The sequence below is a fragment of the Macaca fascicularis genome, chromosome 7 (genome assembly GCF_037993035.2).
Source record: "Macaca fascicularis isolate 582-1 chromosome 7, T2T-MFA8v1.1".
NCBI lineage: Eukaryota > Metazoa > Chordata > Mammalia > Primates > Cercopithecidae > Macaca > Macaca fascicularis.
In genome coordinates, this window is record NC_088381.1 from 53,467,125 (window position 1) to 53,492,219 (window position 25,095).

At 53.2% G+C, this 25,095-nt stretch overlaps 1 protein-coding gene across 6 annotated transcripts in view; it reads left to right on the forward strand.

The window, feature by feature from the left end:
• TMEM266 (transmembrane protein 266) overlaps positions 1–24,738 on the forward strand; it is a 150,098-nt gene extending 125,360 nt beyond the window's left edge. For all 6 annotated transcript variants that reach the window (XM_015453121.4, XM_073996419.1, XM_005560149.5 and 3 more), the window contains 3 exons: positions 12,208–12,397; positions 21,989–22,051; positions 23,515–24,738. In XM_015453121.4, the coding sequence (XP_015308607.1) occupies positions 12,208–12,397; positions 21,989–22,051; positions 23,515–24,089 (828 nt within the window). In that variant the 3' untranslated portion in view covers positions 24,090–24,738. The remainder of the gene's footprint in view (positions 1–12,207; positions 12,398–21,988; positions 22,052–23,514) is intronic.
• The last annotated feature ends 357 nt before the right edge of the window (positions 24,739–25,095 follow it).

The window sequence follows — 25,095 nt, forward strand, 5'->3', positions numbered from 1 at the left end:
GGCAATTTCTCAGACTTTGTTTCTGATGACCTGAAGGGTTTTGGGGAGCACTGGCCAGGTGTTTTACAGGATGCCCCTCTGTTGGGATTCATCTGATGTTTTTCCCAGGGTAAGCCTGGGGTTGTGGGTTTTGGGAGCAAGACTGCAGAGGGAAAGTGCCATTCTCATCATGTCACATCAAGAGGACATGCTGGCCGCGTGACTTCTCACTGTGGTGTTACCTGGATCACCTGGCTGGGGCAGCATGTGTCAGGTGTTTCTACTGCACAGTTACTCTCTGTTTCTTCATCTTAACTTTCTTTTTTTTTTTTTTTTTTTGAAACAGAGTCTCACTCTGTCGCCCAGGCTGGAGTGCTGTGGCGCGATCTCAGCTCACTGCAACCTCCGCCTCTCGGGTTCAAGAGATTCTCCTGCCTCAGTCTCCCAGGTAGCTGGGATTACAGGCGCCTGCCACCACGCCTGGCCAATTTTTGTATCTTTAGTAGAGACAGGGTTTCACCATGTTGGCCAGGCTGGTCTCGAACTCCTGACCTCAAGTAATCCACCCCCCTCACCCTCCGAAAGTGCTGCAATTACAGGTATGAGCCACCGCACCCAGCCCATCTTAACTTTTTAAGAAAGATTACATTGCTTCTTACCGTGACCCTGTGGAGACTCTCAGGTGAGCCTGTTGGCCAGTTTCTTGCATGAATATCTGATTCATTTCATCTTCTGTGCTACATTTCTTGCCACAGGCCCACACCCAAGGTGCTCATTTCTTGCCACAGGCCCACACCCAGGGTGCTCCAGAACCACCTTGTATAACAGATGAAAGGCCCCTGGGAGGGCAGCTGGCCCAATCCAGGATTTGGCACATGGGGCATCTGAGGCTCAGAGAAGGGGATGGGTGAGCCCAACATGGCACAGCCGTTATGAGGCCAGGACGAAAACAGGTCTCTTGTCGCTCATTCCAGTGCCTTCCCTCCTGGATTGCACTGGCCCTCTGGCTTTGACAGGGAGACAGGCTTCACTACTTCCCTCATTCCTTTGATCTCTTCGGGTTGTGGGCACACCCCATCCTTAACAGATCCCTACCTGGGGAGGGGTGCCTAGAGCATCCCGGGATGGAAGGAGGACTCTCTGCTGGTCAGTCATACCATTCCAAAGCCCTGGCCATGCCTTCTGCAGTCCCTTCCAGACTCCCCACTGCTGTGATAGAAGCACATGGCCTCTGACCCCTGAATTCAGCAATTCCTTAGGTGGAAGTTCTTTTTCATTCTTTAATTTTTTTATTTTTTGGTGAGGGGTGGATCCTGGTCAGAATTTCATTATGAGTTAGGCTTGCTGGTACACAGATGGATTCCAAAGTCGCGATGCTAGAGGCTGCCCTTCAGAGAGACGGTGTGGATGCCTGGTCTGTCTTTCTGTCCTGGCTGCTTCAGAAACCAAAGCCATTTTAGATGCAGTGGTTAAATCAATGCAGCAATATACTCTTCTGACCCATCTCACAAAACCACCTCTGAGATTTTTATGTACCTCCATGCGCGGATCTCACTCTAGTTCCGAAACACATTCTGAAGTTTCTCTTTCCCCTTTAAGCCTGGTAACAGCTTTTGGTACAAAATAGTATGGTTTAACCTGGCCCACTGTGGAAGTTAGTTTCTCTTCTCTGAAGCTGTCCTTCCTCAGCACAATTCACCCTGAGATCATTGGCAAAATATTGAGGGATGAGGCTCAATCTGGGGTGACTCAAAGTCCAGCCTCCAAGGAGACCAGTGGGACCTGTGAGCCCCTTAGGACATCCTTAGACCTTGGGAAAGGTGAGTCCCTTGTCAGGGAGTTTGGAGAAGTGGAAAGAATCCTCTTATTCAGGGAGCCAGCAAGCCAGATTCAAACCTCAGCTCCACCAGTGACCAGTCGTCTCCCTTTTAACCCCTGAGCCTCAGCTTCTCATTGGGAAAACTGGCAGTAACAAGGCCTACATTATGTGGATGCCATATGCATCAAATTAAATCTGGTCCACTGGAGGCTCTCAGTAAGGGTTAAAAAAAAAAAAAAAAAAAGACCAGGCGGGTGCGGTGGCTCACACCTGTAATCCCAGCACTTTGGGAGGCTGAGGCGGGCAGGTCAGGAGATGGAGACCATCCTGGCTAACATGGTGAAACCTCGTCTCTACTAAAAAAAAATACAAAAAGTTAGCCAGGTGTGGTGGCGGTTACCTGTAGTCCCAGCTACTTGGGAGGCTGAGGCAGGAGAATGGCATGAACCTGGGAGGTGGAGCTTGCAGTGAGCTGAGATCATGCCACTGCACTCCAGCCTGGGTGACAGAGCGAGACTCAGTCACACAAAAAAAAAAAGAAAAGAGAATAAAATGCTACTAAATGTATCTGTATGATGGTTGCTCATTCACAAATGCACTGTCATGTTTTAGCTCATTTTTCCCTTGATGGTGAAAGTTGGCAGGCTGGGTACTATTAATCCCTTCACATGGAAAAACTGAGGTTCAGAGAGGCTGTTCTTTGCCCAGATCCTGCAGTTTTTCATGGAGGGGCTAAGAAAGGAACCCAGGGCTTCAATGTCCATTTCCCTGCACCAGAAAGAGGAGTCTGCCTGAGTCACTGATAGTTAGGGTGAGTAATACCAGTTGTTGCATCTGGCAAATCCAGAAACCTGTGTCCTAACATAGGAGGAGTACATTTGTCACTCTCATCATAGTCCAATGCAGGTTGCAATGGGTCAGCGTGGGGGAGGGACCCTCCGTTCCACACAAATCACTCAGGCCTCCAGGCTGCTCCCATTTTGTGACTTTTTTTTTTTTTTTTCAAGATGGAGTATCGTTTTGTGACCCAGGCTGGAGTGTAGTGACATGATCTCGGCTCACTGCAACCTCTGCCTCCCGGGTTCAAGCAATTCTCCTGCCTCAGCCTCCCGAGTAGCTGGGATTACAGGCATGTGCCACGACGCCTGGCTAATTTTTGTATTTTTAGTAGAGACGAGATTTCACCATATTGGCCAGGCTGGTCTCGAACTCCTGACCTCAAGTGATCTGCCCACCTCGGCCTCCCAAAGTGCTGGAATTACAGGTGGGAGCCACCAAGCCCAGCCGATCCTTCTTCCTCCAAGTCCTCTGAGTCTTCTCCAGTCAGTGGATAGGAAAATGAGGCTGGGGAATTGGGCACAGCAGGTTTTTATTGGCCAGGACTGAAAATGGTGACATTGCTCTGCCCCTGTTTTTTTGGCAAGAGTCAGTTACACAGTACCAACTAGGGGCACCAGATGCTGTCAGAAGTGGTCTTTGCGCCCAAGAAGAAAACATCGCCTGCACAGTCACCCAACCCATAAAACAAGGCCAATGGGCTCACAACATTCCCTACCCTTTCCCCGGTTCCAATACAGCAGGCGGCACAGCCACACTTACCAAAGTCCTTCCTGGAGGAATGCCCTGTCTCCCTGGCCTGTTTCCTGAAGAAACAAGATGATAATCTTGACCCTGCAAACTGCAGGCATTTCTGCTGGAGGAAGATGTGGGGAGAGGAAGCTGTCATGCCCCTCCCTCCATCCCCTTCACTGTCTTTCATGTGGAAGAGCCAGAGCAGACGTAGGAGGTGGTGGGTGGTCTGATTGGGAGCCAGGGCCCATCTCCCCATCCAGGGCTGTCACTGGATCCCATTGCCTGCTGGTTTTCTGGACCCGTGAGAGAATGCCAATGGCTCTGTGTAGGTCCCTCGCCTTTGAGGCTGGGCTAGCAGCTCCGAAAAGGGGCCAAAGGGCAGGAATAGCAGGAATAGAGCCGTGGTTCCATGCTGGCTCCAGGGATGGGGCTTGAGGCTGGCTCGTTCCAGAGAGCTCCTTCTTTTCCTACAGAGGCCACAAGTCCCCGGCTCAGCACAATAGCCTTTGTTACCTGGATTATTCAGGATCTCCACTGTGGGAAGTGAAATTTTTTTTTAAGATGGGAAGTGATTTGTAAAACAGCCGATAGCTTTAATGACAAGCCTATTTAGCTGATAAAATTAGCCATCAGAGGAATAACTTATGTTATCCTTTTGCCGTAATTTAAATTTATGGCCAACTACCAGGCATCTTCACAGTGGATGGAAAGGGGCCAAGGTCGATCTCAGCTTTACTCTGCTCCTAAATCATTAGTTTGCAACTGTCTCCTGATTTTTATTGTTACCAACAATGGCGAAACTAATGGAAATAAACATTGGATGCTATCCTAACAGCAGATGGGTTTGAAGGCAGGGCAGTCTGTGCAGACAGCACTAATAGGATGGAGCAGAATTACTGCTATTACATTAGATACCATCGAGCTTCTGGCCAAAGTGTGCATTGATCAGGACAAGGCCCATGTCAACTGGACTCCACAACCAGACCATTAAAGGTGGAGAAGCGCTGGGTGTGCCTGTCCTGCCGCCCCGGTGAGTCTGACCCCTCCTGATCTTGCATTAAAAGCCCGGCCCCGATGGAAAGGCCCGGCCCTGATGGAAGGGGCCTGACTCACTCCAGTAATGCATACTGCGGGCTTCCCTGTGGATCCCAGATGATCTGAGCAGGTTATCTGATTAGAAATACTTAGCTAATGTTGTGCACTAAATGGGTATGTGACTGCACTTTAATTCTTCCCAAGCCTAGGGATGGTCTGTTTTTTCCCACCGGGCCCATTTGCCAGTGGAAGATTTGCTTCATCAAAGCCACTGTGCACCTTCTTTTCCCAAGGTACAGGCCCGTGTGAGCCCTGGGGAGCCCCGTCCCGTTGTGTTTCTTCCTGCTTTCAGCAGTTTTATTGCAAGGTGCTTCCGTGTGGGTTTCTGTGGGGTTTTTTGGTATTTATTCTGCTTAGGAGTTTCTTAAATTTGTGGCTTGATTTTTTTTATTAGATTTGGGAAGTTCTTGGCCATGCTTTCTTTATTCATTGCACCTGTCTCCTGTCTCATTCTTCTCCTCTTGGAGCTCCAGTTGTACCTGAGGCTGTTTGGTTATGTCTCACGTTTCTCTTAGATCTTACTCTGCTCCACTATTCATTCTCTCTCTCTCTCCCTCTCTCCTTTTTCAATGGCTGTAAGTTTTGATATTTTCCTATAGACCTGTCTTCAACAAGCCTACCATGTCCAGTCTCCTGTTAAACCCATCCAACCAACTACTCAATTTCAGATACAGTATATCGGGGTTCTAAAAGTTTGATTTGATTCTTTTTATAGAGTCTAACCCTCTGCTGAAACACTACACTCATTTTGTCTGTCTTTCCCCCATATTTTTGTTAACATATTAATTGTAGTTATTTTGAAGTCCTTGTCTGTTCACTCAAATATTTACCCAGGTCAGCTTCTATTAACTGCTTTATGGCTTGATAACCAATCATGTTTTTCTGCTTATTTGCATGATGAATGCTTCTCATGGTGTGCTACACATCATTGATGATGCATTTTAGAGGTTGTGGATTCTGTTATCTTTCTCTGAAGAGATGGTTCTCTGGGAATGGGGCATTTTGGCAGGGAGTAGGGGATGGCTCTCAAGACAGTACTGAGCCTTAACTGCACTTACACTTCATTCCCTCCGGGTGGGGTCCTGGAGCTGGTACAGAGCTCGTCATAGACTTGGGAGTTCAGTGAGTCCATTTGCCTTATTGGATACACAGTGAAACCGAGGCCAGGGGAAGAAAAGAGGTTCATCCAAAGTCAGGGCAAGGGAGGAGTGATGGGCCAAGGGCTCAGCCTCCAGCCCCTGCTTTTCCCTCTGGTGACTTCCTGTTCTCCTGGCCCCTGCTACCATCAAGCTGCCCTGGATTCTGTTGGGCTGAGTCACTTCCATCTTGCCCATAAGGCTGCAAGTTCCCTGGTGCAAGGTCTTGGGGGCTGGAAGCCAGGGGTGTAGGCTGTGGCCCCTGCTTTGCTTCTGAAGCACCATGTGGTCCTAGCCTTTCCCCCACCCTCCCTCCCAGCACAAGAGGCTCATTCCCACCTCCGGGCCTCAGTTTCCCATCTGACTCATGAGGCCCTGATGTCCTAGGGCCCCAGGGAAACACTGTGGAGGCACATGTGGCCATGATAAGCATAGGAGGAGCCAGGAGCCCAGCTCTAAGGGTCCCGCTAGCACCTCCTGAAGCCCCCCTGGGCTGTCCCAGCCTGTGACTGGGCTGAGAGCCATTTGGCCCATGTGCGCTTCCCCTCTGAGGAGTCAGTCATTCCTTCTCAGGGCGAGATGGACAGCATCCAGCCACCCCACACCCTCTGGGTGTGAAGCTTGCCAAAATCTGTCCCCAAAGCAGGTTGTCCTCTCCCTCATCCCCATTCCAGTCCATGCCATGTGCTGATATTGCACCTGCAAGGTAGTCTCTTATCCCTCCTCTTATCTCCGTCTCCACTGTCTCCACCTTCATCCATACCTCCTTGTCTCTGGCATGGACTGCTGCAGTAGCCTCCCAGCTGGCATTCCTATATCCACTCTGGCCTCATCCAATCTGTTATCCATTCTGCAGTCAGCATAGTCCTTTCAAAATGCTCGTCTGGATCACTGTGCACCGCCATTCCTACCTCTCTACCCTTCTCTTTGGAGGATTCCAGTGGTTTCCAGTTGTTCTTTAAACATCTTACTGTGGCTACAGGCTCTGCCTAGTGGGGCCCCGGCAGAGCTCCCCAGTCCCTTACCTTCTGGCCCTCTGGCCCGTGTACACACCATGCCTCCCCTGCCATAAGTACCACCCCAGGGCTGTGCTTGGCTCTCAGAGGCGACTTGTTCCCTGCAATGCAGCTGACAAGCCCCCATTTCTGGGGCTATCCAGGTTTTACCTGCAAGCCGAGGAAGGCATTTTCATTCCAAAACCCATAACAGAATGTTAACATCGCCCCACCATGGTTTACTTGACTTCCTACTGAATGAATGAATGTGAGAACTGCCACACACTTGGAGTTCATCTCTTTAGCTGAAACTTGCTTCTGTGTATGTGCCTACATCTGCACATGTGGGCCTGGGGCTGGGCAAGCCCTGGCCTCTGGCTGTCTGGCCTGAATTCCAGCGGGACACTCTTGGGCAGCTCCATATCAATTACAAGCCATCAATAATGCATCCCTTCAGAGTGGCCAGGAAGCCATTAGCTGGCCTACAGGCCTCGATGAGTGGCCTTGGAGAAAGTGGGCTGGGTGTGCCCATGGGAGGTTCAGATCAGCAGGGCGGGAGGGGCTCCCAGCCCTGGCAGAGCTTGGGAGGGTTGCCTCGTGGGCCCTCAGTCGCCCTGAGACCTTGCTGCCAGGGGGGTGGCTTGCCTGCTCTCAGCCTGCACATAAAGGCCACCCTATAACGAGCCAGCCTCGCTTTCTCATTCTGTGAACCTCCAGCCACCTTTGAGTGTTTTAAGTGCTGGGTTGTCGAGGTTCAGCGTCTGAGCCCAGTGTGAGCCCAAAGTTAGGGCTGAGTCTGTGACCAGCATCGGGCTCAGTGTGTGAGCAGGGTCAGGGCTCAGTGCATAGCCAGCATGAGGCCTGGGTCTTTGTCTTAGCTGTGGGACAGGGTGCAGCTCAGTTGGTGGTTGGAGTTAGGGCCCAGTCTAAACCCAGGGAGTTGAACAGGCTAACTGGTTTCCTGCATTGATTTGTTCATATATTCAGCAATGTTTATTGAATGCCTCTTGAAGGCAACAAAACAGACAAGACCCCTGTTGGTTCACAGATGATATTCTCCTGGGGGTGGAGGGTGGCAGGGGTGCGCTGGAGCTGTCACTTGCTCACAAGAACCCATTGTGCACATTTCCCCCAAGGGCGTCTTGTTGATAGCTTGAAATCAGCCATGCTAGAAGTATGCCTTCCCCCCCAACCCCACCCCACTGGAACACCACTGGGGGCTGAACAAGAGGTAAACTGATCATCCTTTAAAAATGGCCGTTTGTTTTCACGCTGCTAATAAAGACATACCCAAGACTGGGTAATTTATAAAGGAAAAAGGTTTAATTGACTCACAGTTCAGCAGGGCTGGGGAGGCCTCAGGAAACTCACAATCATGGCAGAAGGGGAAGCAAACACGTCCTCCTTCACATGGCACCAGCAAGGACAAGTGCCAAGCAAAAGGGGGAAAAGCTCCTTATAAAACCATCAGATCAAGGCAGGCAGATCACGAGGTCATGAGTTCAAGACCAGCCTGGCCAACGTGGTGAAACCCCGTCTCTACTAAAAATACAAAAATTAGCTGGGCACATGTCTGTAATCCCGGCTACTGGGGAGGCTGAGACAGGAGAATGGCTTGAACCCAGGAGGCGGAGGTTGCAGTGAGCCAAGATCGTGCCACTGTACTCCCACCTGGGTGACAGAGCAAGACTCTGTCTCAAAAACAAACAAACAAACAAAACCCAAACCATCAGATCTTGTGAGAACTCTATCATGAGAAAGCATGGGAGTAACCACCCCCAAGATTCAATCACCTCCCACTGGGTCCCTCCCACAACACATGAGGATTATGGGAACTACAATTTGAGATGAGATTTGGGTGGGGACACAGCCAAACCATATCATGGCATGATCACAAATATTTATCTGATTTCCTTCCCCAAACCCCAATGGAATGATAATAAAGAACAAAATTATAAATGCATAACAATTAAGAAACTATCTCTTGGACAAGTACAGTGGCTCACAACTGTAATCCCAGCACTTTGGGAGGCTGAGGAAGGTAGAGGATTGCTTGACTCCAGAAGTTTGAGACCAGTCTGGGCAACATGGCAAGACCCTGTCTCTACAAAATACAAAAATAAAAAATTATCCAGGCGTGTGCCTGTAGTCCCAGTTACTCAGGAGGCTGAGGTGGGAGAATCACTTGAGCCCATGAGTACAAGGCTGCAGTGAGCTGTGATCACACCACTGCACTTTAGTGTGGCAGACAGAGTAAAACCTTGTCTCCAAAAAGAAAGAAAAAGAGAGACAGAAAGAGAGAGAAGGGAGGGAGGAAGGGAGGGAGCGAGGGAGGGAAGGAAGGAAGGAAGGAAGGAAGGAAGGAAGGAAGGAAGGAAGGAAGGAAGGAAGGAAGGAAGGAAGGAAAGAAGGAAGGAAGGAAAGGAAGGTCTCTGTCCATCATGACAAACCTTGTCTCAAAAAAGAAAAAGAGAGGGAGACAAAGAAAGAGAGAAGGGAGGGAGGGAGGGAAGGAAGGAAGGAAGGAAGGAAGGAAGGAAGGAAGGTAGGTAGGTAGGTCTCTGTCCATCACGACAAACCTTGTCTCAAAAAAGAAAAAGAAAGGGAGACAGAAAAAGAGAAGGAAAGAAGGGAGGGAGGGAAGGAGGGAGGGAGGGAGGAAGGAAGGAAAGAAGGAAGGAAGGAAGGAAGGGAGGGAGGGAGGGAGGGAAGGTCTCTGTCCATCACAACAAACCTTGTCTCAAAAAAGAAAAAGAGAGGGAGAAAAAGAAAGAGAGAAGGGAGGGAGGGAAGGAAGGAAGGAAGGAAGGAAGGAAGGAAGGAAGGAAGGAAGGAAGGAAGGAAGGGAGGGAGGGAAGGTCTCTGTCCATCACAACAAACCTTGTCTCAAAAAAAAAGAGAGGGAGACAAAGAAAGAGAGAAGGGAGGGAGGGAGGGAGGGAGGGAGGGAAGGAAGGAAGGAAGGAAGGAAGGAAGGAAGGAAGGAAGGAAGGAAGGAAGGAAGGAAGGAAGGAAGGTCTCTTTAAGTCTTGTCCATCAGGACAAAGAGGAAAGAGATTTTAGTGAATTGGGGGGAAATGGAGACTAGACAAGAAAGTTGTAACTGATTGAACAGAGTGGAGAATGGTCACTAAAGTGCCCACAGAGGAGGACAGTGAGGGAAATGGGGTACTTTTCCCCTCGGAACCCCTGAGAGTCTGGGAGGAAGGGGGTGTAGTGTGAAGCTGACACAGGGTGGGGATGGCTAAAGGTCTACATGCATAATATTCGAGATCCCAAGATGCCCTTCCAAATCCTGCATGGCCAGGAGACTGAGTTCCCCCACCCTGCAAGAGTCCAGGGGTTTGTCCTCGGGAGAAAATGAACCAGGGGGCTCTGCATGTGGGCACTGGGTTAGGCAGGGACTTGGGGAAAGGTGGAGGGCTGAAAATGAGGATTAAATGAAAGTCTTTCCCCCTAAAAGTGGGACCCTCTGCCGTATTCCTCTGCCCTACTCACAGCACAGAGGCAACCAAAATTATAGCCTCAGGCAGTAAGCTGAAAACCTGTGCAGTCCCAGAGACCAAACCTGTAGACACTGACATGGGGAGGTTGTCCAGTGCCGGGTTGGTTCCTGGCCACCCTGTTGTTCATGAATGCTTTTAGTTGTGTGTGTTTTACTTTCACAAAAGTAAAATCAATAAAACATTAAAAACACAATATCAGAAGGTGATAAGTGCAATACAGAGAATTCAGATAGGCTGATGCAACTGAGTGCCTGGGGGGCTGTCCTAGGTGGCAGATCAGGGAAGGCCCCTCTGAGGGGGGCTACCATGTGATCTGGAACAGAGGGAGCAGCTGAGAACGCGGCCCTGAGACCAGCGCGTGCTTGGTATCTTTACAGAACCAGAAGAAGGATTGTGTCTTGGGGTCAGGTCACGGGAGAGAGGATGAGACGAAGTTGGCCAGGTGGGCAGGGCCAGATGGTGTAGGTGCTTTGTAAGCCAAGGCTGAGGAGCTCGGGCTATCTCCCAGGTTGGGTGGCGAACCATCGAGGTTTATGGACAGGAGTGTCATGATCTGACCTGGGTGTGGGAGAGTCCCCACGAGTCCTGTTAGAGTGATGGCAGAGGGACCCAGAAGCCGCGGCTGTAGGGGCCAGAGCTGGCAGTGGAGGTGGAGGGAGGCGCGATAGCTGCTGGACTTGGGGGATGGATGGGATGTTGGGGTGAGGGAAAGCGAGGAAGCAAGGAAGGTGATTGCATTTTTGGCTCCAGCTAAAATAAGATGAAAACACTTGAGGAACAGGTTTGGATAGACAGTGAAGAGTCCTGCTTTGACCAGATTGATTTTGCAACTCCTGTGAAAGTGATACTGTCATGGAGGCATTGGTGGTGAGAGTCTGACACCTCAGTTTGAGGGGTCAGGGCTGGAGAGGTGCATTTGGGCGGCATTGGTAAGTAGGTAACCTCCTAGGCAGGGCGCCCGGGCGTGGTATTCGCTGTCCGCCCTCCATACTCGCTCCGTGCAGAAGCGGTGCGAGGCGTGCGGGGAACACTAGGTGGCGGTGAAGGCCCTCCTTCCTGCGAGCCCGCGGCCCGGACCTGCAATGTCAGACCCAAACTTCGCGTTGGCCCTGATGTCTCAGGAAGACCCTGGCGTGTGAACAGCCATCTCAGCCACAAACCCAAGAGGTATCTGGAAGCCTTTCCAAGAAGCTTTCCCCAGCAGAAAGTAAAACAAAATTAAAATGTGTGCAGCTTTTACAAGGCCAGCTTGCTGCCTGGCCACCCTATTTGTTCATGAATGCTTTTAGTTGTGTGTGTGTGTTACCTTCATAAAAGTAAAATCAACAAAACGTTAAATACACAATAATATCAAAAGGTGGTAAGTGCAATGCGGAAAATTCAAATAGGCTGCCACTCCACCTGGGAGGAAGCCCTTAAGAGGAAGCAACCCAAGTCCTCAAAGAGGTGAAAACCCCATTTTACAGAAAAGAAAACAGGCTGGATAGGTGATGGGACTTGCTCCAGGCCACAGGGCCAGGAAGCCACACGGCTTGGACTGAACCCGGTCTGGTCCTGGGTGCCTCCTCGTGGAGGAGGGAAGTGGTTGTTGCTGGAAGAAAATGAGCCAGTGTTCAAACAAGCGGGCAGTGACGCCAGGATGGGGTCCCCAGGAGGGGACGCGGGCCCTGGGTGTCCCGAGGTTTCCGGTTCTTCCTTAGTCATCAGTGTAAGGCATCTGAACGAGGCTTTCATGTTGTCAAGCACCCTTTGGGGTCACACATCTGTGCGGAGAGCTAGAACTGAATTTGCACCCAGGGCTCCTGACTCCCTGTCCAGTGGCCTTTCCACAAAGGAAACACGTTGTGTTTCCTCACCCGGGCATCCGTGAGATGGGGGCCAGACTGCAAGGCACCTGAGACACAGGATCGCACAGGTTGGAAAAGGCTCCGCAACCTTAAGAAGATCTTGCGAACCGCGATGCTGGGAGATTCCTAAGGAATCATCCAGCCGCAGGAGACTCAGCCCAGTCCTCCCCACTCCACCCCCATGTGGGAGCAAAGCGCCCAGAGGTCAGGCTGGAGGTCCCCGCCAGCTGATCCAGCCCAGCCCTTCTCTCTCCGCAGTTTGAGATCCGACAGCTGCGCGCACACCTGGCGCAGCAGGACCTGGACCTGGCTGCGGAGCGCGAGGCGGCGCTCCAGGCCCCGCACGTGCTCAGCCAGCCGCGCAGCCGCTTCAAAGTGGTGGAGGCCGGCACGTGGGAGGAGGAGACAGCGGCTGAGAGCGTCGTGGAGGAGCTGCAGCCCTCGCAAGGTAAGCCTGCATCTCCACCCGGCCCCAGAGTGCCATGGCCAGGGGTGCCCCTCGCCCCCTTCTCGCGCCCCGGGACCGTGTGCAGAGTGGGTGGGGTTCCTTGCCCCTCCTTAACTCGTGATTGGGGGACACCCTCAGGTCCGTAGCCTTGGTACTGCCTGTCACAGCCCAGGAGAGTATGTAGTCCAGCCACCGACCCAAACTAGAAATGACTCGTCCCCATTTCATGCCTGTGGCCACTGGCGTGCGTTGTGTGCGGTGTCTTCCCTGTCCTCACGGCAGCCAGAGGAGGAGGTGTGACTTTCCTGTTGTATGGCTAAGAAACTGAGACCCAGGAAAGCCGTCCAAAGGCGTATCGCTAATAAGTGGCAGAGCCAGGCTTCCAGACAGAGGTCTGGGGCTTCCTACTGGAATGCCACCTACTGGGGCCCAAATAAGTCCAGGCCCGGGGCCACAGCAGCTCAGAGCCTGAGCCTGGCAGACGGTGAGAATTCATGGGACAGTGATGTTAGTGGAGATGGGAACACTAGCCACAGTCCAGGGTAGGGTCCTGTATGGAAGGGAGTTATTTCTAGATTCAAATCCCAACTCTTCTATCAGCCAGTTATGTGATGGGAGTCTCTTGGGGGCTCAGTTTTGCTAGCTGTCAAATAGGAGCAGTACTGAGGCTTCCTCACAGGGCTGCTGCGAGGCTTAGAGGTTTCGGGAATTGCACGGGGCCACCCAAGCCAGGAAATGGTGGCGCTGGACTGTGAATTCGGGCTACGGGACCCAAAACCCCAGCTTCATCCAGGAGCCACTCTTCCTTGGCATGCCGTGTCCCCTCCAGGGCAGTGAGGAGACAGCCGGGCAAGTTGAGCAGGTCGGGAGGCAAGAGGCCTGAGCTGTAGTCTCTGCCACTCCCCAGCTCCGTGACTGGAGGCTTCAGCGTTCCCTTCTGTAAAATGGACTCCTAGCTCAGTTCGTCTGCCTCACAGGACCTATGAGGAACCGATGGCTGTGAGAAAGCTCTAAGGGCTGTAAGGCACTGCAACACACTGCAAACAGCTTTTGGGAAATGAATGGTCGCTTTTTTTTTTTTTTTTTTTTTTTTTTTGAGACAGGGTCTCACTCCTGGAGTGCAGTGGTATCATAATAGTTCACTGCCACCTCAGACTCCTGGGCTCAAGTGATCCTCCCACCTCAGCCTCCTGAGTAGCTGGGTTCATAGGTGTACACCATCTCACCCAACTAATGTTTTTATTTTATTTTTGTAGAGATGGGGTCTTGCTATGTTGCCCAGGCTGGTCTCAAACTCGGCCTCAAGTGGATCCTCCTGCCTCAGCCATTGAAAGTGCTGGGTTTGCAGGCATGAGCCACTGTGTCCAGCCACTCTTTTGAGAGATCTTCAGATCTTAGAAACATAGGATCTGGGGGCTAGAGGGGACTTCTGGGTCCACCCCTTCAGCTGATGTGAGAATCCCCTCTATAACTCCCTGCCATGAGCCGTGCAGCTGCAGCTCGCCCTCCTCTAAGAATAAGTGCTTCATATCTCCCTGGGGAACCCACCCCACCTCCACACGGCTCTGCCTGTAAGAAAGTTCTTCCTCAGACTGCACTGAGGCCTGGTCCCTTGCTCCTGCCTCCCTGCTGGCCATGGGTTTCACGCACAGGCAGTGCCATCCCAGCTGAGACCGTTTAGAGATTGTTTCTCCTCCAGGGACGTCACCTGCATTTCCACAGTCAACCTTCAGGGGACGCGCTCTCCAAGTTCTTGCTGTACTGCCTCCTCCCAGAGCTCTCCAGTGTTTTGGTCCCTCTCAGAGTAACATCCACAAATGAATGCAGTTACTGGGGTGCTGCAAGCCCAAGGCAGAATGTTGAGGGGGGCACTCTTGCTTTTTTTTTCTGGACCCGGGACCCCCACGATGCAGCCAGAAGGCTCCTGAGTTTGTGGGGACCACTTGGCTGAGCTCATAGCTGACCCAGCCTTATGTACTCCCCACACAGCTCATCTGAGCCGTGTGTCCCGGCAGTCCTGCCTTGGGCAACAGGCTTTTTGTAGCCTCGTGCAGAACTTCGTAGAACTTCGTAGTCATCAGTGTTCATCTGTAGCTTGTTTGATTCCTGCCTTTACTCCAGGGCTTGGTAGGTCCTGATTCACAACCCATTGCCAATTCCTGATTAATTGAAACAGTCCCCTTCTTCATCTTCATCATTCAGCCTTTATTATGTCTGGACCTTGCCCAGCTCCCTGCCCTCTGCAGTCTCCTCTCCCCTCTGCAGTCTCCCCTACCCCACCATACCGTGATTGTTCCAAAAATCTTTCACACCACTCCCCGACTTCCGCCTTTCCTGGTTCCCTGTGTCCCTCAGGAAAAAGCCCACGCCCCTTAGGCTGGTGGATTAGTTTGCTGGGACGACCATAACAAAATGCCACAGACTGGCTAGCACAAACTCCAGCAACGTATTGTCTCACGGTGCTGGGGCCGGAACCTGAGATCAGGGTTGGGCATGGATGCTTCCCTCCGGGGGCTGGGAGTGAGAATCTGTCCCAGGCCTCCCCCTGGCTCCTGGTGGCGGCTGGCAGTCCTCGGCATCCATGGCTTACAGTAGCATCACCCTGCTCTGTCTTCTTCATCTGCACATGGCGTCCTCCCTATGTGCATGTCTGGATCTAGATTTCCCCTTTTTATAAGGGCCCCAGTCATGTAAGGACCTCATCTGAACTAATGACATCTGCAACCGCTTTCTTTCCAAGACCACATCCTGAGGTACTTGGGGTTAAGGCTTCAACATATGAATGAAGAGGCGGTGCCCATTCAACCCTTAAGAGGGGGCAGGCACATAAGACCCCTGATGATCTTGCCCCGGGTTGCCTCCTCAGCTTGCTTTTCACTCTAGAGGAATGGAACTTTTAGTTCTGTAAATGTTCTGTGCGGTCTCTGAGTCTCTGCATGCTGTTCACAGGATGGCCCAGCCTGCCTACCAGACTTCTCTTCATGCTTAGAACCCATCTTAGAGTCAGCTCCCAGATCTCCACACCCTTCCCTGGCAACCTTACACCGACTCCCAGGTCTGGATCCTGCTCCGCTGCCATAAGCGTTTATGTGTGTCTCCCCTCTAAACTTACTTCAGGGCCTGCCTCAGCCATTTCTCCATAGTTTGTTGCATTGAATGTAATCTTCAAGCCGGTAACTGATCAAAGAACAAAATAAGGCTCTCTGACATCACTTGTCCTGCTGTGAAGCCCTGCGTCTTCTCTAGGAGCTGAGGCCAGTCAGCAGTAGTTCACCCCAGAGACCCCACACTTGGCTTTCAGCCCCAAGGCTGGTGCTTGTGGAATCTGCCTTCTTATTCTTTTTGAAAGTTCTTCTGGAAGGTGGGAACAACTTTTGCCCACTTTGCCTGGCTTTCTAAGGATGAAAGGAGCAGATTTACAATCTCACAGCCCATTCCAGGATCTTCCTCTGTTACAGCCTCCTGGCTCTGCCCACAGCCAGTCTTGAGGCTGCACCTCACCTGGGGCTTGGGCCTGCCCCGTGATGTTCTTTCTGCAGGTCTCAGCACTCCCGGTATGGCTGCTCTCCGCGACACCTCCTCTGTCTCTCTCATCAGGGTCATTGGCTTTAGAGCTAACAGCATAGCCCTTGTCCCTCAGCCAATGACCTACAAGAGCCTGAATGCCAGATGCCACATTTGAGCCCACAGGGGAGCCAAGATCTGGACTTGGAGGTTCCACAAACAAACCAGCCTTTAAAATACTCCTGCACATTCTAGGAGTGCTCTGAAGCTTTCAGTCCTGCCTGGCCCTCCTGCTCCTCCTCTCTCTGCAATCCCCATAGTGGGCAACTTCCAGGAGGAGGAGGAGGAGGAGGAGGAGGGAGGCAGGGGCAGAAGGGAGAAATCGGGTCGGAGTCGAAGGCCACTTGGGGAAACTGATTGGCTATGTGTCACCAGCAGGATGTCACAGGGTCTGCAGTGTCCCTGCTCACCCTTCTGGAAACTAGGGTAGGGGATACCTGGATAGGGCAGGCCCAGGCCTCCCATAGAGGTGCCAGACATGCACCCCAGGAGCAGGTGCAGATGCCTCTCCATCCAGCCCTGGGGTCCCCCCTGCCCACTCTTCCCTGCTTCTGGGGCATCCCCTGGGTACCTCCCAGCTCTGTGGATGCTGCCTGCCCCAGCCTAGGCAGCTCCCTCCGCACACTGTTTCACAGCCAGCCCCAGAGCATCAACAGCAAAGCCAGTGCCTCCAAGGCAGAGGGCAGAACATGGGGCTGGCGAGGGACACGTGTGATTCACAGCCTCGCATGGTCCAGGGACACAGGGCATCCCCCAGCTGATCTCTCCTTGACCAGGAACTGTGTCCAGGGAGGGATTTTCATGACATTAGAAATTATGGCTGGACAAGCTGAGAGCACTGTAGGCCACTCTGGAGATGAAGTAAGGGCAGTGCTTGTTGCTAACTAACTGTGACCTTCAGGCCAGCGAGGCTCTGAGGCCCACCTCATGCACAGGACACAGACAATCCAGGGATTAACCTACAGACATGAGCCGTGAGTCACAGAGCCTCGGGAGGGCCCTGTGTTTTGCAGGGTGGGGGAGGGCAGCCCAGGAGGGCGGGGTGCCAGCCCCAGCCGTGAGGAGGAAGCGGCTCCACAGTCTCAACAGTTGCCAGCAGGTCACAGTCAGACAACGCCAAGCAGCTTCTGTTTAGACTTGCTCTAGCACAAATCATTTTTAAAACCTAGGCTGCAGAGTTCCAGGCTTTGGGGCCTGCCAAGTTCACAGTGCCCCTGTGTAGTCATTAATACTTCTCTCCCAAATTTATTAGTCTTGAAGCTCGCCCATAACTTATGAATTACAGCCCCTGGTGGGAGTGCCACGGATTTCACCATATATCACAGGGAACCTTCACGTCCCCTATGCTGTTGCAGCATCCAGAGACACTGCTGCAGGGGTGCATGTGGCCAGCCTGCTCTGTGCCTGCCCTCCACCAGGCAGCCCCAGGGGAGGGAGCTGAGCTGGCACCAGTGCTTGTCCTTGGAGAGGAGTGGGCCTGGGTGATCATGAAGGCAAGACTCTCCACTGGCCTCCAAATGTGTGGCCCTGACCGGGACATCGGGGACCCCAGGAACCCCAGGGCTGTAGGACTAGATCTGAAAGAGCCTCACACAAAGTAGCACTTGAAGCAACCAGAGGGACATGGGTTTAGGACTCAGGTCTGGGTTTGAATTTCAATTTGGCTTTGAACAAGTTACTTCTGTGATCAGGGCTGGCTTCATGGACGCATGACCTGTGTGGTCACACAGGGCCTAACTTTGGTTCACTGCTCTGCTGTTACCCTCTTGAAATTCTTAATACTTTTTAAACAAGGGACCTAGAAATTATGTAGCTGGTCCTGTCTCAGTCTTAGTGTTTCAAAAATGAAACAGGTGCAGAAGTTCTTCACTGAGAAGGATTGAGCATTTAGTCATATGTGCAGCTCTCATCCCTCGTATACAGTAGGAGTTCAGTGAATATTAGTGCCCTCCCTTGGTGAGGGCTGCCAAGCCATGGAAGAGCAAGTTGGAGTTTGGGAGCAGGGGCCCAAACCAGGAATCGGGGCCTTGCCTTGGGCTTTGGGGCCTGGGTCTGCACAGGGCATGTGGTTGGCGCCTCATGCCCCTCTGCCACACCAGAGTCCACGCAGCCTGACCAGTCCCCACCACCTCCAGGAAGCCTGGCCCAGCTGACTCACCACCTTTTCTCTCCACCTCTGCCTCCTGGCTGGGCAGGTCGGGGGCTCCACCCAAGGGGTAAAACATACATAACGAGCGTTGGCACCACTGCACTTGACGGGCTTTAGGAGGATTAGTCAGGTTGGGTTTGCAAAGTGCTCACACCCTGGGAAGAAAGGCGCCGGGCAGCAGAGAGCAGCTGCCACAGAAAGCACTGAGACTTTGGAGCCAGGGGTTCAGGGAGGCAAGGGATGGCCCTGGGCTAAACATTCATGATCTCAGTGACTCTTACCAGTTCACCAGCAGGGTAGGCATTTGCTATCCCCATTTTATGGGTGAAGAAGCTGAAGCTCAGAGTGGCTAAGGGATCTACCTAAGGCCACACAGCACATGCCCTGCAGAGCTGGGTTGGCCCTGGGTCTGTTTTGTTCTGAAGCCTGTGTTTGTGCCCATTCTTTCCTGCCCCTCCAAGGGCTGCACAACACGGTCCTGTGGGTTCTCCCTGCACGTCTCCAGGGCTCCTCAGGGCTGAATCAAAGCAAACCCCTGGGGGCAGGGGCTTATTCTTAAATGGAAGGTGGGCAGCCCCGTGTGAGGCCAACAGTGTCCGTGAAGTCTGATCTAAGACTGGTCACAGGGCCAGCGTTCCCTCAACTGGTCACAGACTTGGTGGAAATCAAGTTGTTAGTAAGAGAGAGGCACTAAAAAGTGCCAGGAACCAGTCACCAAGATAGATGCCACAGAGGAGGATGGATAAACCGAGTTCTATTTTGGACATGTTGAGTCAGAGGCAGCTGGAGGCCAGCCAGGAGTTGTCCAGGGACGGTCGGCCAGACCAGTCCGAAGCTCAGGAGGGATGTCTGGGCTGAAGGTCACCTGGCTTAGGTTATTTTTATCAACAGCTTGCACGAAGATGTGAGCCTCCTCAATTATGTAGACAACATAGAGAAAGCAGAACGATCTAATACCTTGGTGGGCTGAGCCAGGACTCAGGATGTCTCCAGCAAGCTGAGCCTCTGGGCTGAGCCCAGCAAGCTGACATTTGCCCAGGGTGATGAGCCCTCCTTGGGGGTTACATGAGTACAGGGTGGGAAAGGCCTGGCCTGGCCTCAGCTCCTGCAGACAAGACCTGGGCGTCCATGCTGGCCACAAGCTCCACATGAGTTGGCAGAGGAGGGCAGTTTCTGAACACGCTCGGAGGATGTGAGGGTGCATTAGGGCAGTGTGATCACATCGGATCTTGGTGCACTTGGCACAGTCTATTCAATAATCACGGCCTTGCAGCACAGGGGCAGGGAGATCAGTGTGTGAAGTGTGGACCCCTAGGTCTGGAGCTTTGAGAGTAAACACTAGTCCCTCCCTCCATCCCTCCTCCCATTCTGGTCACAGCTGGAGTCCATAGTGAAGCCTTCAGGGTGGAAAGGCTGGGAAACCAGGGAGGGGTAGAGAATGCACAGGGGCTTTCCAAGGAAAGGAGACTTCCCAGGAGGGATGTGAGGGGCTTTTCAGGTGGTGGAAGGGCTGTCATAGAGACCGTGAGTAGAAATAGGCTTGTCCTTGGTACCTGTGTGGAAGGCAGGACCAGGACCTGTAAGCCTCACACATAGTAGGCACTTCCTGATTAAATGCTAATGGGCCGTTTGACCAGGAGTTGACATGCCGGGAGGCCCTGACTGTGCTCCCCGCAGGCAGGGACTCCTGGGCTCAATACATGGCAAAGGGTGGGCTCACTGTGACTCCACTGAGCACAGATGAATGAGAAGCTGCCCAGGAGCTGGTGACCAGAGCTGCTCCACAAAGAGGCAGGCACGCCCTTCCTAGAGGTGTGCAGGCTGTGGTGGAGACAGCCCTCTCAGGCTGGCATCCAGGGGACTCCTGCACTGGGAACTGGCCAAGGTGCCTCTAGTCCCTTCACACTCCGCTGTGATTCCGTCACCTCTTGGAACTTCAGAACCATCTGCCTGGCCCCATCACAATCTGAAAGAGCCTCACCGGTGCCATGGGGGTACAGATGAAGAAAGGCCCAGAGAGGGGATGGGACCTGCTTGAGCCCCCATGGCAGGCCAGTGGCAGCACAAGGACAAGAACTCAGCATCTGGGATTTTCTCATTTACCCTGGCCTCCTCCTGCAAGTGGCTCTTGGGTTAAAGTTTCGCTGGTCTGTGGATACTTCAGCTGAGCTCATTGTCCTACTCACATCACATGGCCCTCTGGATTCCCTGCAGGTGTGGTCTCAGGATAAAACCAAGATTGACCAGATCCTCCAACCTGGCCCATAGGGCCTGGAGGTCCTGAGCCTCCAGCTTGCAGGCATCAGTTACCCCTGGCTTCCCAGGGTGGCAGCCAGGCTAGACAGCATTGGCAGTACACACAGCATACGGATGCCCAGCTGCAAGAAAAGTGTAGCTGGCTGATGAGGATCAGGGCCCGGAGCCAGCCCGGGGCCCTCCCTCCCTCAACCCCAGCATTAGTGCAAAACATACCTCTGACTGCAGGCATTTACAGATCAAAAGAGGCCAGAAAAGCTTTTAAGAGCCAGGCCCTGCTGTGCTGCCTCCAGCCTCCCAGGGTCAGGGCACACTGGCTTCTGCAGCTCACAGGTGTGCCTGGGAAGGGCTCTCAGAACCCAGGGGGTCTGCTGATGCCATTCCTCAGAGAAGCTCCTGGGGGTGCAGACTCGGGCTCTAGGGGCAGCCCTGGAGCACTTCCAGACTTCCATGGGAGAGAGAGGACAGCCCTCAGCCCTCCCATGCTGAGGGCTTTCTGGTGCCTGACCCCACCCTAGGCATTGCAGTCTCTGGTCTTCCTGCCACAACTTTGGGGGTGGCCTCTCCCAATCACACTTGACCAAGTTCAGACCTTCCTGTGGCCCCTCACTGCCTTGCTGCCCTTGGAACAAGGCCTAGCTCTTAGGATGGCTTTTGGGGTCTCCGAGCACTTGGCTTTCCTCCCACTCTCAGGCCACTCTGAAAATCTCAACTCTCCTCCCATTCCCTCCCTGCTTCTCTCAGGAGGTGAACCAAGATTCCTTATTTATTTGAAGACAGGGTCTTACTTGGTCACCCAGACTGGAGTGCAGTGGTGTGATCACAGCTCACTGCAGCCTCAGCCAGCCCTCCCACCTCAGCCTCCCTAGTAGTTGGGACCACAGGTGTGCAACACCATGCCCAGCTAATGTTTAAAATTTTTTTGTAGAGATGGGGTCTCCCTATGTTGCCCAGGCTGGTCAATATTTAAGACCCTATTCCCATCCCCCTTGACATGGACAGCCTTTCACCTCCCCTTCTGTAATTTGCTCAGTAATTATGTACTAAGTACCTACTGTATGTAGGAACAGTGCAGGTGGTGGAGATCCCCAGCACCCCACCTCCCCAGGTCTGTTCCTGTACTGCAGGGAAGGCTGGAGCCGTCAGGTGGATCGAGCCCCGGGGGGCTGTCTGGATGGCAAATCAGCCCTGTGGCTGGCCGTGTATTCCTGCAGATGGGATTTCAAGGCTTCTCTACCGAGGGCAGTGTTTCCGGTGCCCTTGAGAAGTTCAGGCAGTGAAGGCTCAGGCCATCCAGACAAGGAAAAGCCCTGAGAAGTTATTTCCACACCCCTTATCTCAGAGATGGGGAAACGGGACCGAGGGGAAGGGGTCTGTCCAGGTCAGTACTAAGGCAGGTGCTTCATCAGAACCTGGGTCCCCCAGCACCCAGTGCAGTCCAGCCCCTGGGGCAGGTGAGACAGGCAGTCCCCATGGAGAACCAGGAGGCAGCTCCTGTCACACACACCAAGGGCTTCTGTGAGACAGAAGCCTTCTGTTATGGCCGTGGGGGTGGAAACAAGAGTATAAGGGGAAGAGAATGAACTTGATGCACTCACCCTTCTCTGTCCCCACCTCTGTAGAAGCCATGGTGAAGGACGACATGAACAGCTACATCAGTCAGTATTACAATGGGCCCAGCAGTGGTAAGTCTGGGTTGGGGCTGTTCTACATGTGCCAGAACCCCAGCAACCCCTAAACCCGAGGGCAGAGACAACTCGGCCTGGCTCTAGAGCATGCCCATCACCTGGTGCCTGTGAACCATAATTGCAGGCAGTGCTCAAGGTTAAAATATCAGAGCTTCAGCTTCCAGCAAAGTCCAGCACTGGAGCTGGGGGTGCCCAGGGGCTGAGCCTGCAGGTGCCAGGATAGGGGTGCTCTGTCATCACCCATAAGAATTGCATATGGAACCCTGAAATGGGAAGGGGGTTAGAATCCAGAACTACAAGTGACCTCAGTGCCCCCCACCTCCACACCTGTCAAGGTGGGCACAGTGGAGGCTGAGGTGCCACAGCACCCCAGGGTGTGAGAAGCAGCAGACCTCGGGTACGTCCCTGCTGGATGTTCTTGCACTTGAAAAAAACCTCAGGGAAGCCCAGTGGTTTTTACTTATGGGAAAGATTGAATTTTAAAATAATGCTGAGGCCTTTGGTGTCTGTTTCTCCATAGCCCCCTTTCCAGTTCAGGGTTCCACATGCAGTTCTTGAGTTTGAATTTCACAGCCCCCAAAACCTTGTATGCTCCATTGTAAGGCTAGAATATTATGTTGGGCCATGTGAATAATGCATTTGAATTTTTGGTTTTCCACAATTTAGCCTCCCTAAGGCCTCATCCCTCTTCTCTCCTCCATCAAAGCCTCATCCAATATGCTGGTTTCAAAGACCACCGTCTCCAGCCCAGACCTCTCTCCCAGTCCTCCACAACTTTGGGGAGAAACCTCCCCACCCTGCACCCTCTGTAGGTCAGCCCCGTGGTACTCTCACCTAGAGCAAAGAGCTCTGAGCGTCCTGTGACCCTGTGATGCACGCTAAGCAGGCTCTGATCATCCCATTCCGCAGCCCCCACCCCTGCCAGTCCATCTGAAACGGAGTCATTCCTCAGACCATGGAACCCAAGTTCCCTGCCCTGGCACACCGCGCTTCCTGAGTTAGGATGGGCTAGGTTAGGCAGCTGTGGCAAATAACCCTGCGTCTTGATGGTTTAAATAAAGCCACAAAAGCCCACTGCAGGTTGGCTGGGGGCTCTGCTCCCAGGTCATCACCGTTACTTCAGCACCCAGTTGACAGAACAGTCACCATATATTCTAGAACATTTGCCAGGGTAAAGCACCGGCTCATAAAGCTTCTGCCCAGAAGTGCCAGAGGTCACTTCTCATGTCACATGCCTACACTTGAGTTTAACAAGATGGGGAGGCATAATCCCCCTCAAAGCAGGGCAGTGATGTTGGAGAACTGGGAAGGAGTTCTACCAAGGCCTCCCTCCACAAAGGCATGGTGCTCTACAGCCTAGCCACACTCACTGCCCACTGCCCGGCTCACACCTGCCCTCTTCAGGGCCCCCAGGTGTGGCAGAGGTTGAAGTGTGACCGAGATCCCCTCCTTCCTTGCAGACAGCGGTGTCCCAGATGCAGCTGTGTGCATGGTCACCACGGCCGCAATAGACATCCACCAGCCCGACATCTCCTCGGACCTCTTCTCTCTGGACATGCCCCTCAAGCTTGGCGGTAATGGCACCGGCGCCACCTCGGAGAGTGCCTCCCGCAGCTCGGTCACCCGGGCCCAGAGTGACAGCAGCCAGACGCTGGGCTCTTCCACAGACTGCAGCACTGCCCGCGAGGAGCCATCCTCTGAACCGGGCCCCTCTCCCCTGCCGCTGCCACCCCAGCAGCAGGTGGAGGAGGCCACAGTTCAGGACCTGCTGTCCTCCCTGTCAGAGGACCCCTGCCCATCCCAGAGGGCCTTGGACCCAGCCCCCCTCTCCCGGCCCAGCCCAGCAGGCTCGGCCCAAACCAGCCCCGAGCTGGAACACAGGGTAAGTCTGTTCAACCAGAAGAACCAGGAGGGCTTCACTGTCTTTCAGATCAGGCCTGTCATCCACTTCCAGCCCACTGTTCCCGTGCTGGAGGACAAGTTCAGATCTTTGGAATCCAAAGAGCAAAAGTTGCACAGGGTCCCTGAGGCCTAGAGCCTGCCATGGGCTGGGTGGGAGGAGGGGAGACAGCCATCTCAAAGCTCTCCTGGGACCCTGGAGGCTGCCAAGGGCCACATGCGGGGCCTAGGAGCCCACCTGGCCTCCCTCAGGGTGCTGCCTGCCTCCAGGGAGGCGACGCCAGGCCAGGAGGCCACAAGCTTCAGACCTCAAAGCCCAGAGCTGGCGCCTCTTCTCACCCTGCTCAGGGGAGGGTGGTGCTCATGGCTGGGTTTTCTTTTTAACCATTTTTACAAAAACCAGCCTGTGGCCCAGCTTCAGCAGGGTAGAGTGCGGGGGGCCAGCTCAGCCTCTTCCGTTGCCTTCGTTCCTGACGCCCACCCTGGACTCTAGGGAACAGCACTGTGAGCAGGGGCTGTCCAGCCCCACCCCTAAGCCGTCTTTCCCAGGAATCCTGAGTGGAGTCCAACACAATCACACGGAGACCACCATCTGAGCCTATGTCATTTGTCCTCATTTTCTCATTCCAGCATGAGCGTTTCTGAGTCTCTTCAAGACAAATCTAGTTTTCACCTTCACAGGATATAAAGGGATCAATCTAGAGGTGGGTGGGAGGGTCCTAGGGGGCAGGGGGACAATCATTTTCCAACCTTGGCTTTAATAATAAAAACCAGCTGCACTGAGAGTCCCAGTTGGTGGAGGTTTTCCTTTGGTTGCTAACCCAGGTGAAGCGTCCAGAGTGGTTTCCAGCCAGGGTGCCACCATCCATCCAGTTAGAGATGCGTATGGCATCCCAGACTTCCTCCTCGTCCCGTGAGCAGTCGTGAATCCTGGTCATTCCACCCTCCAAATTGCTTGTCCCTGGCCCCCATCACGGCCTTGCTGAGACCCAGGCCCCTTGCTGGACTGGACTGCAGCCGCCTCCTCTTTGCACAGCCTCTGGTTTCACCCTTCCCAGTGCATCTTCCCAGGCAGCTAAGCCTCAGCGCCCCTGCTTAAAAGCCTCCAAGGGGTTTTGTGTGTATGACCATCATGTTTTCTT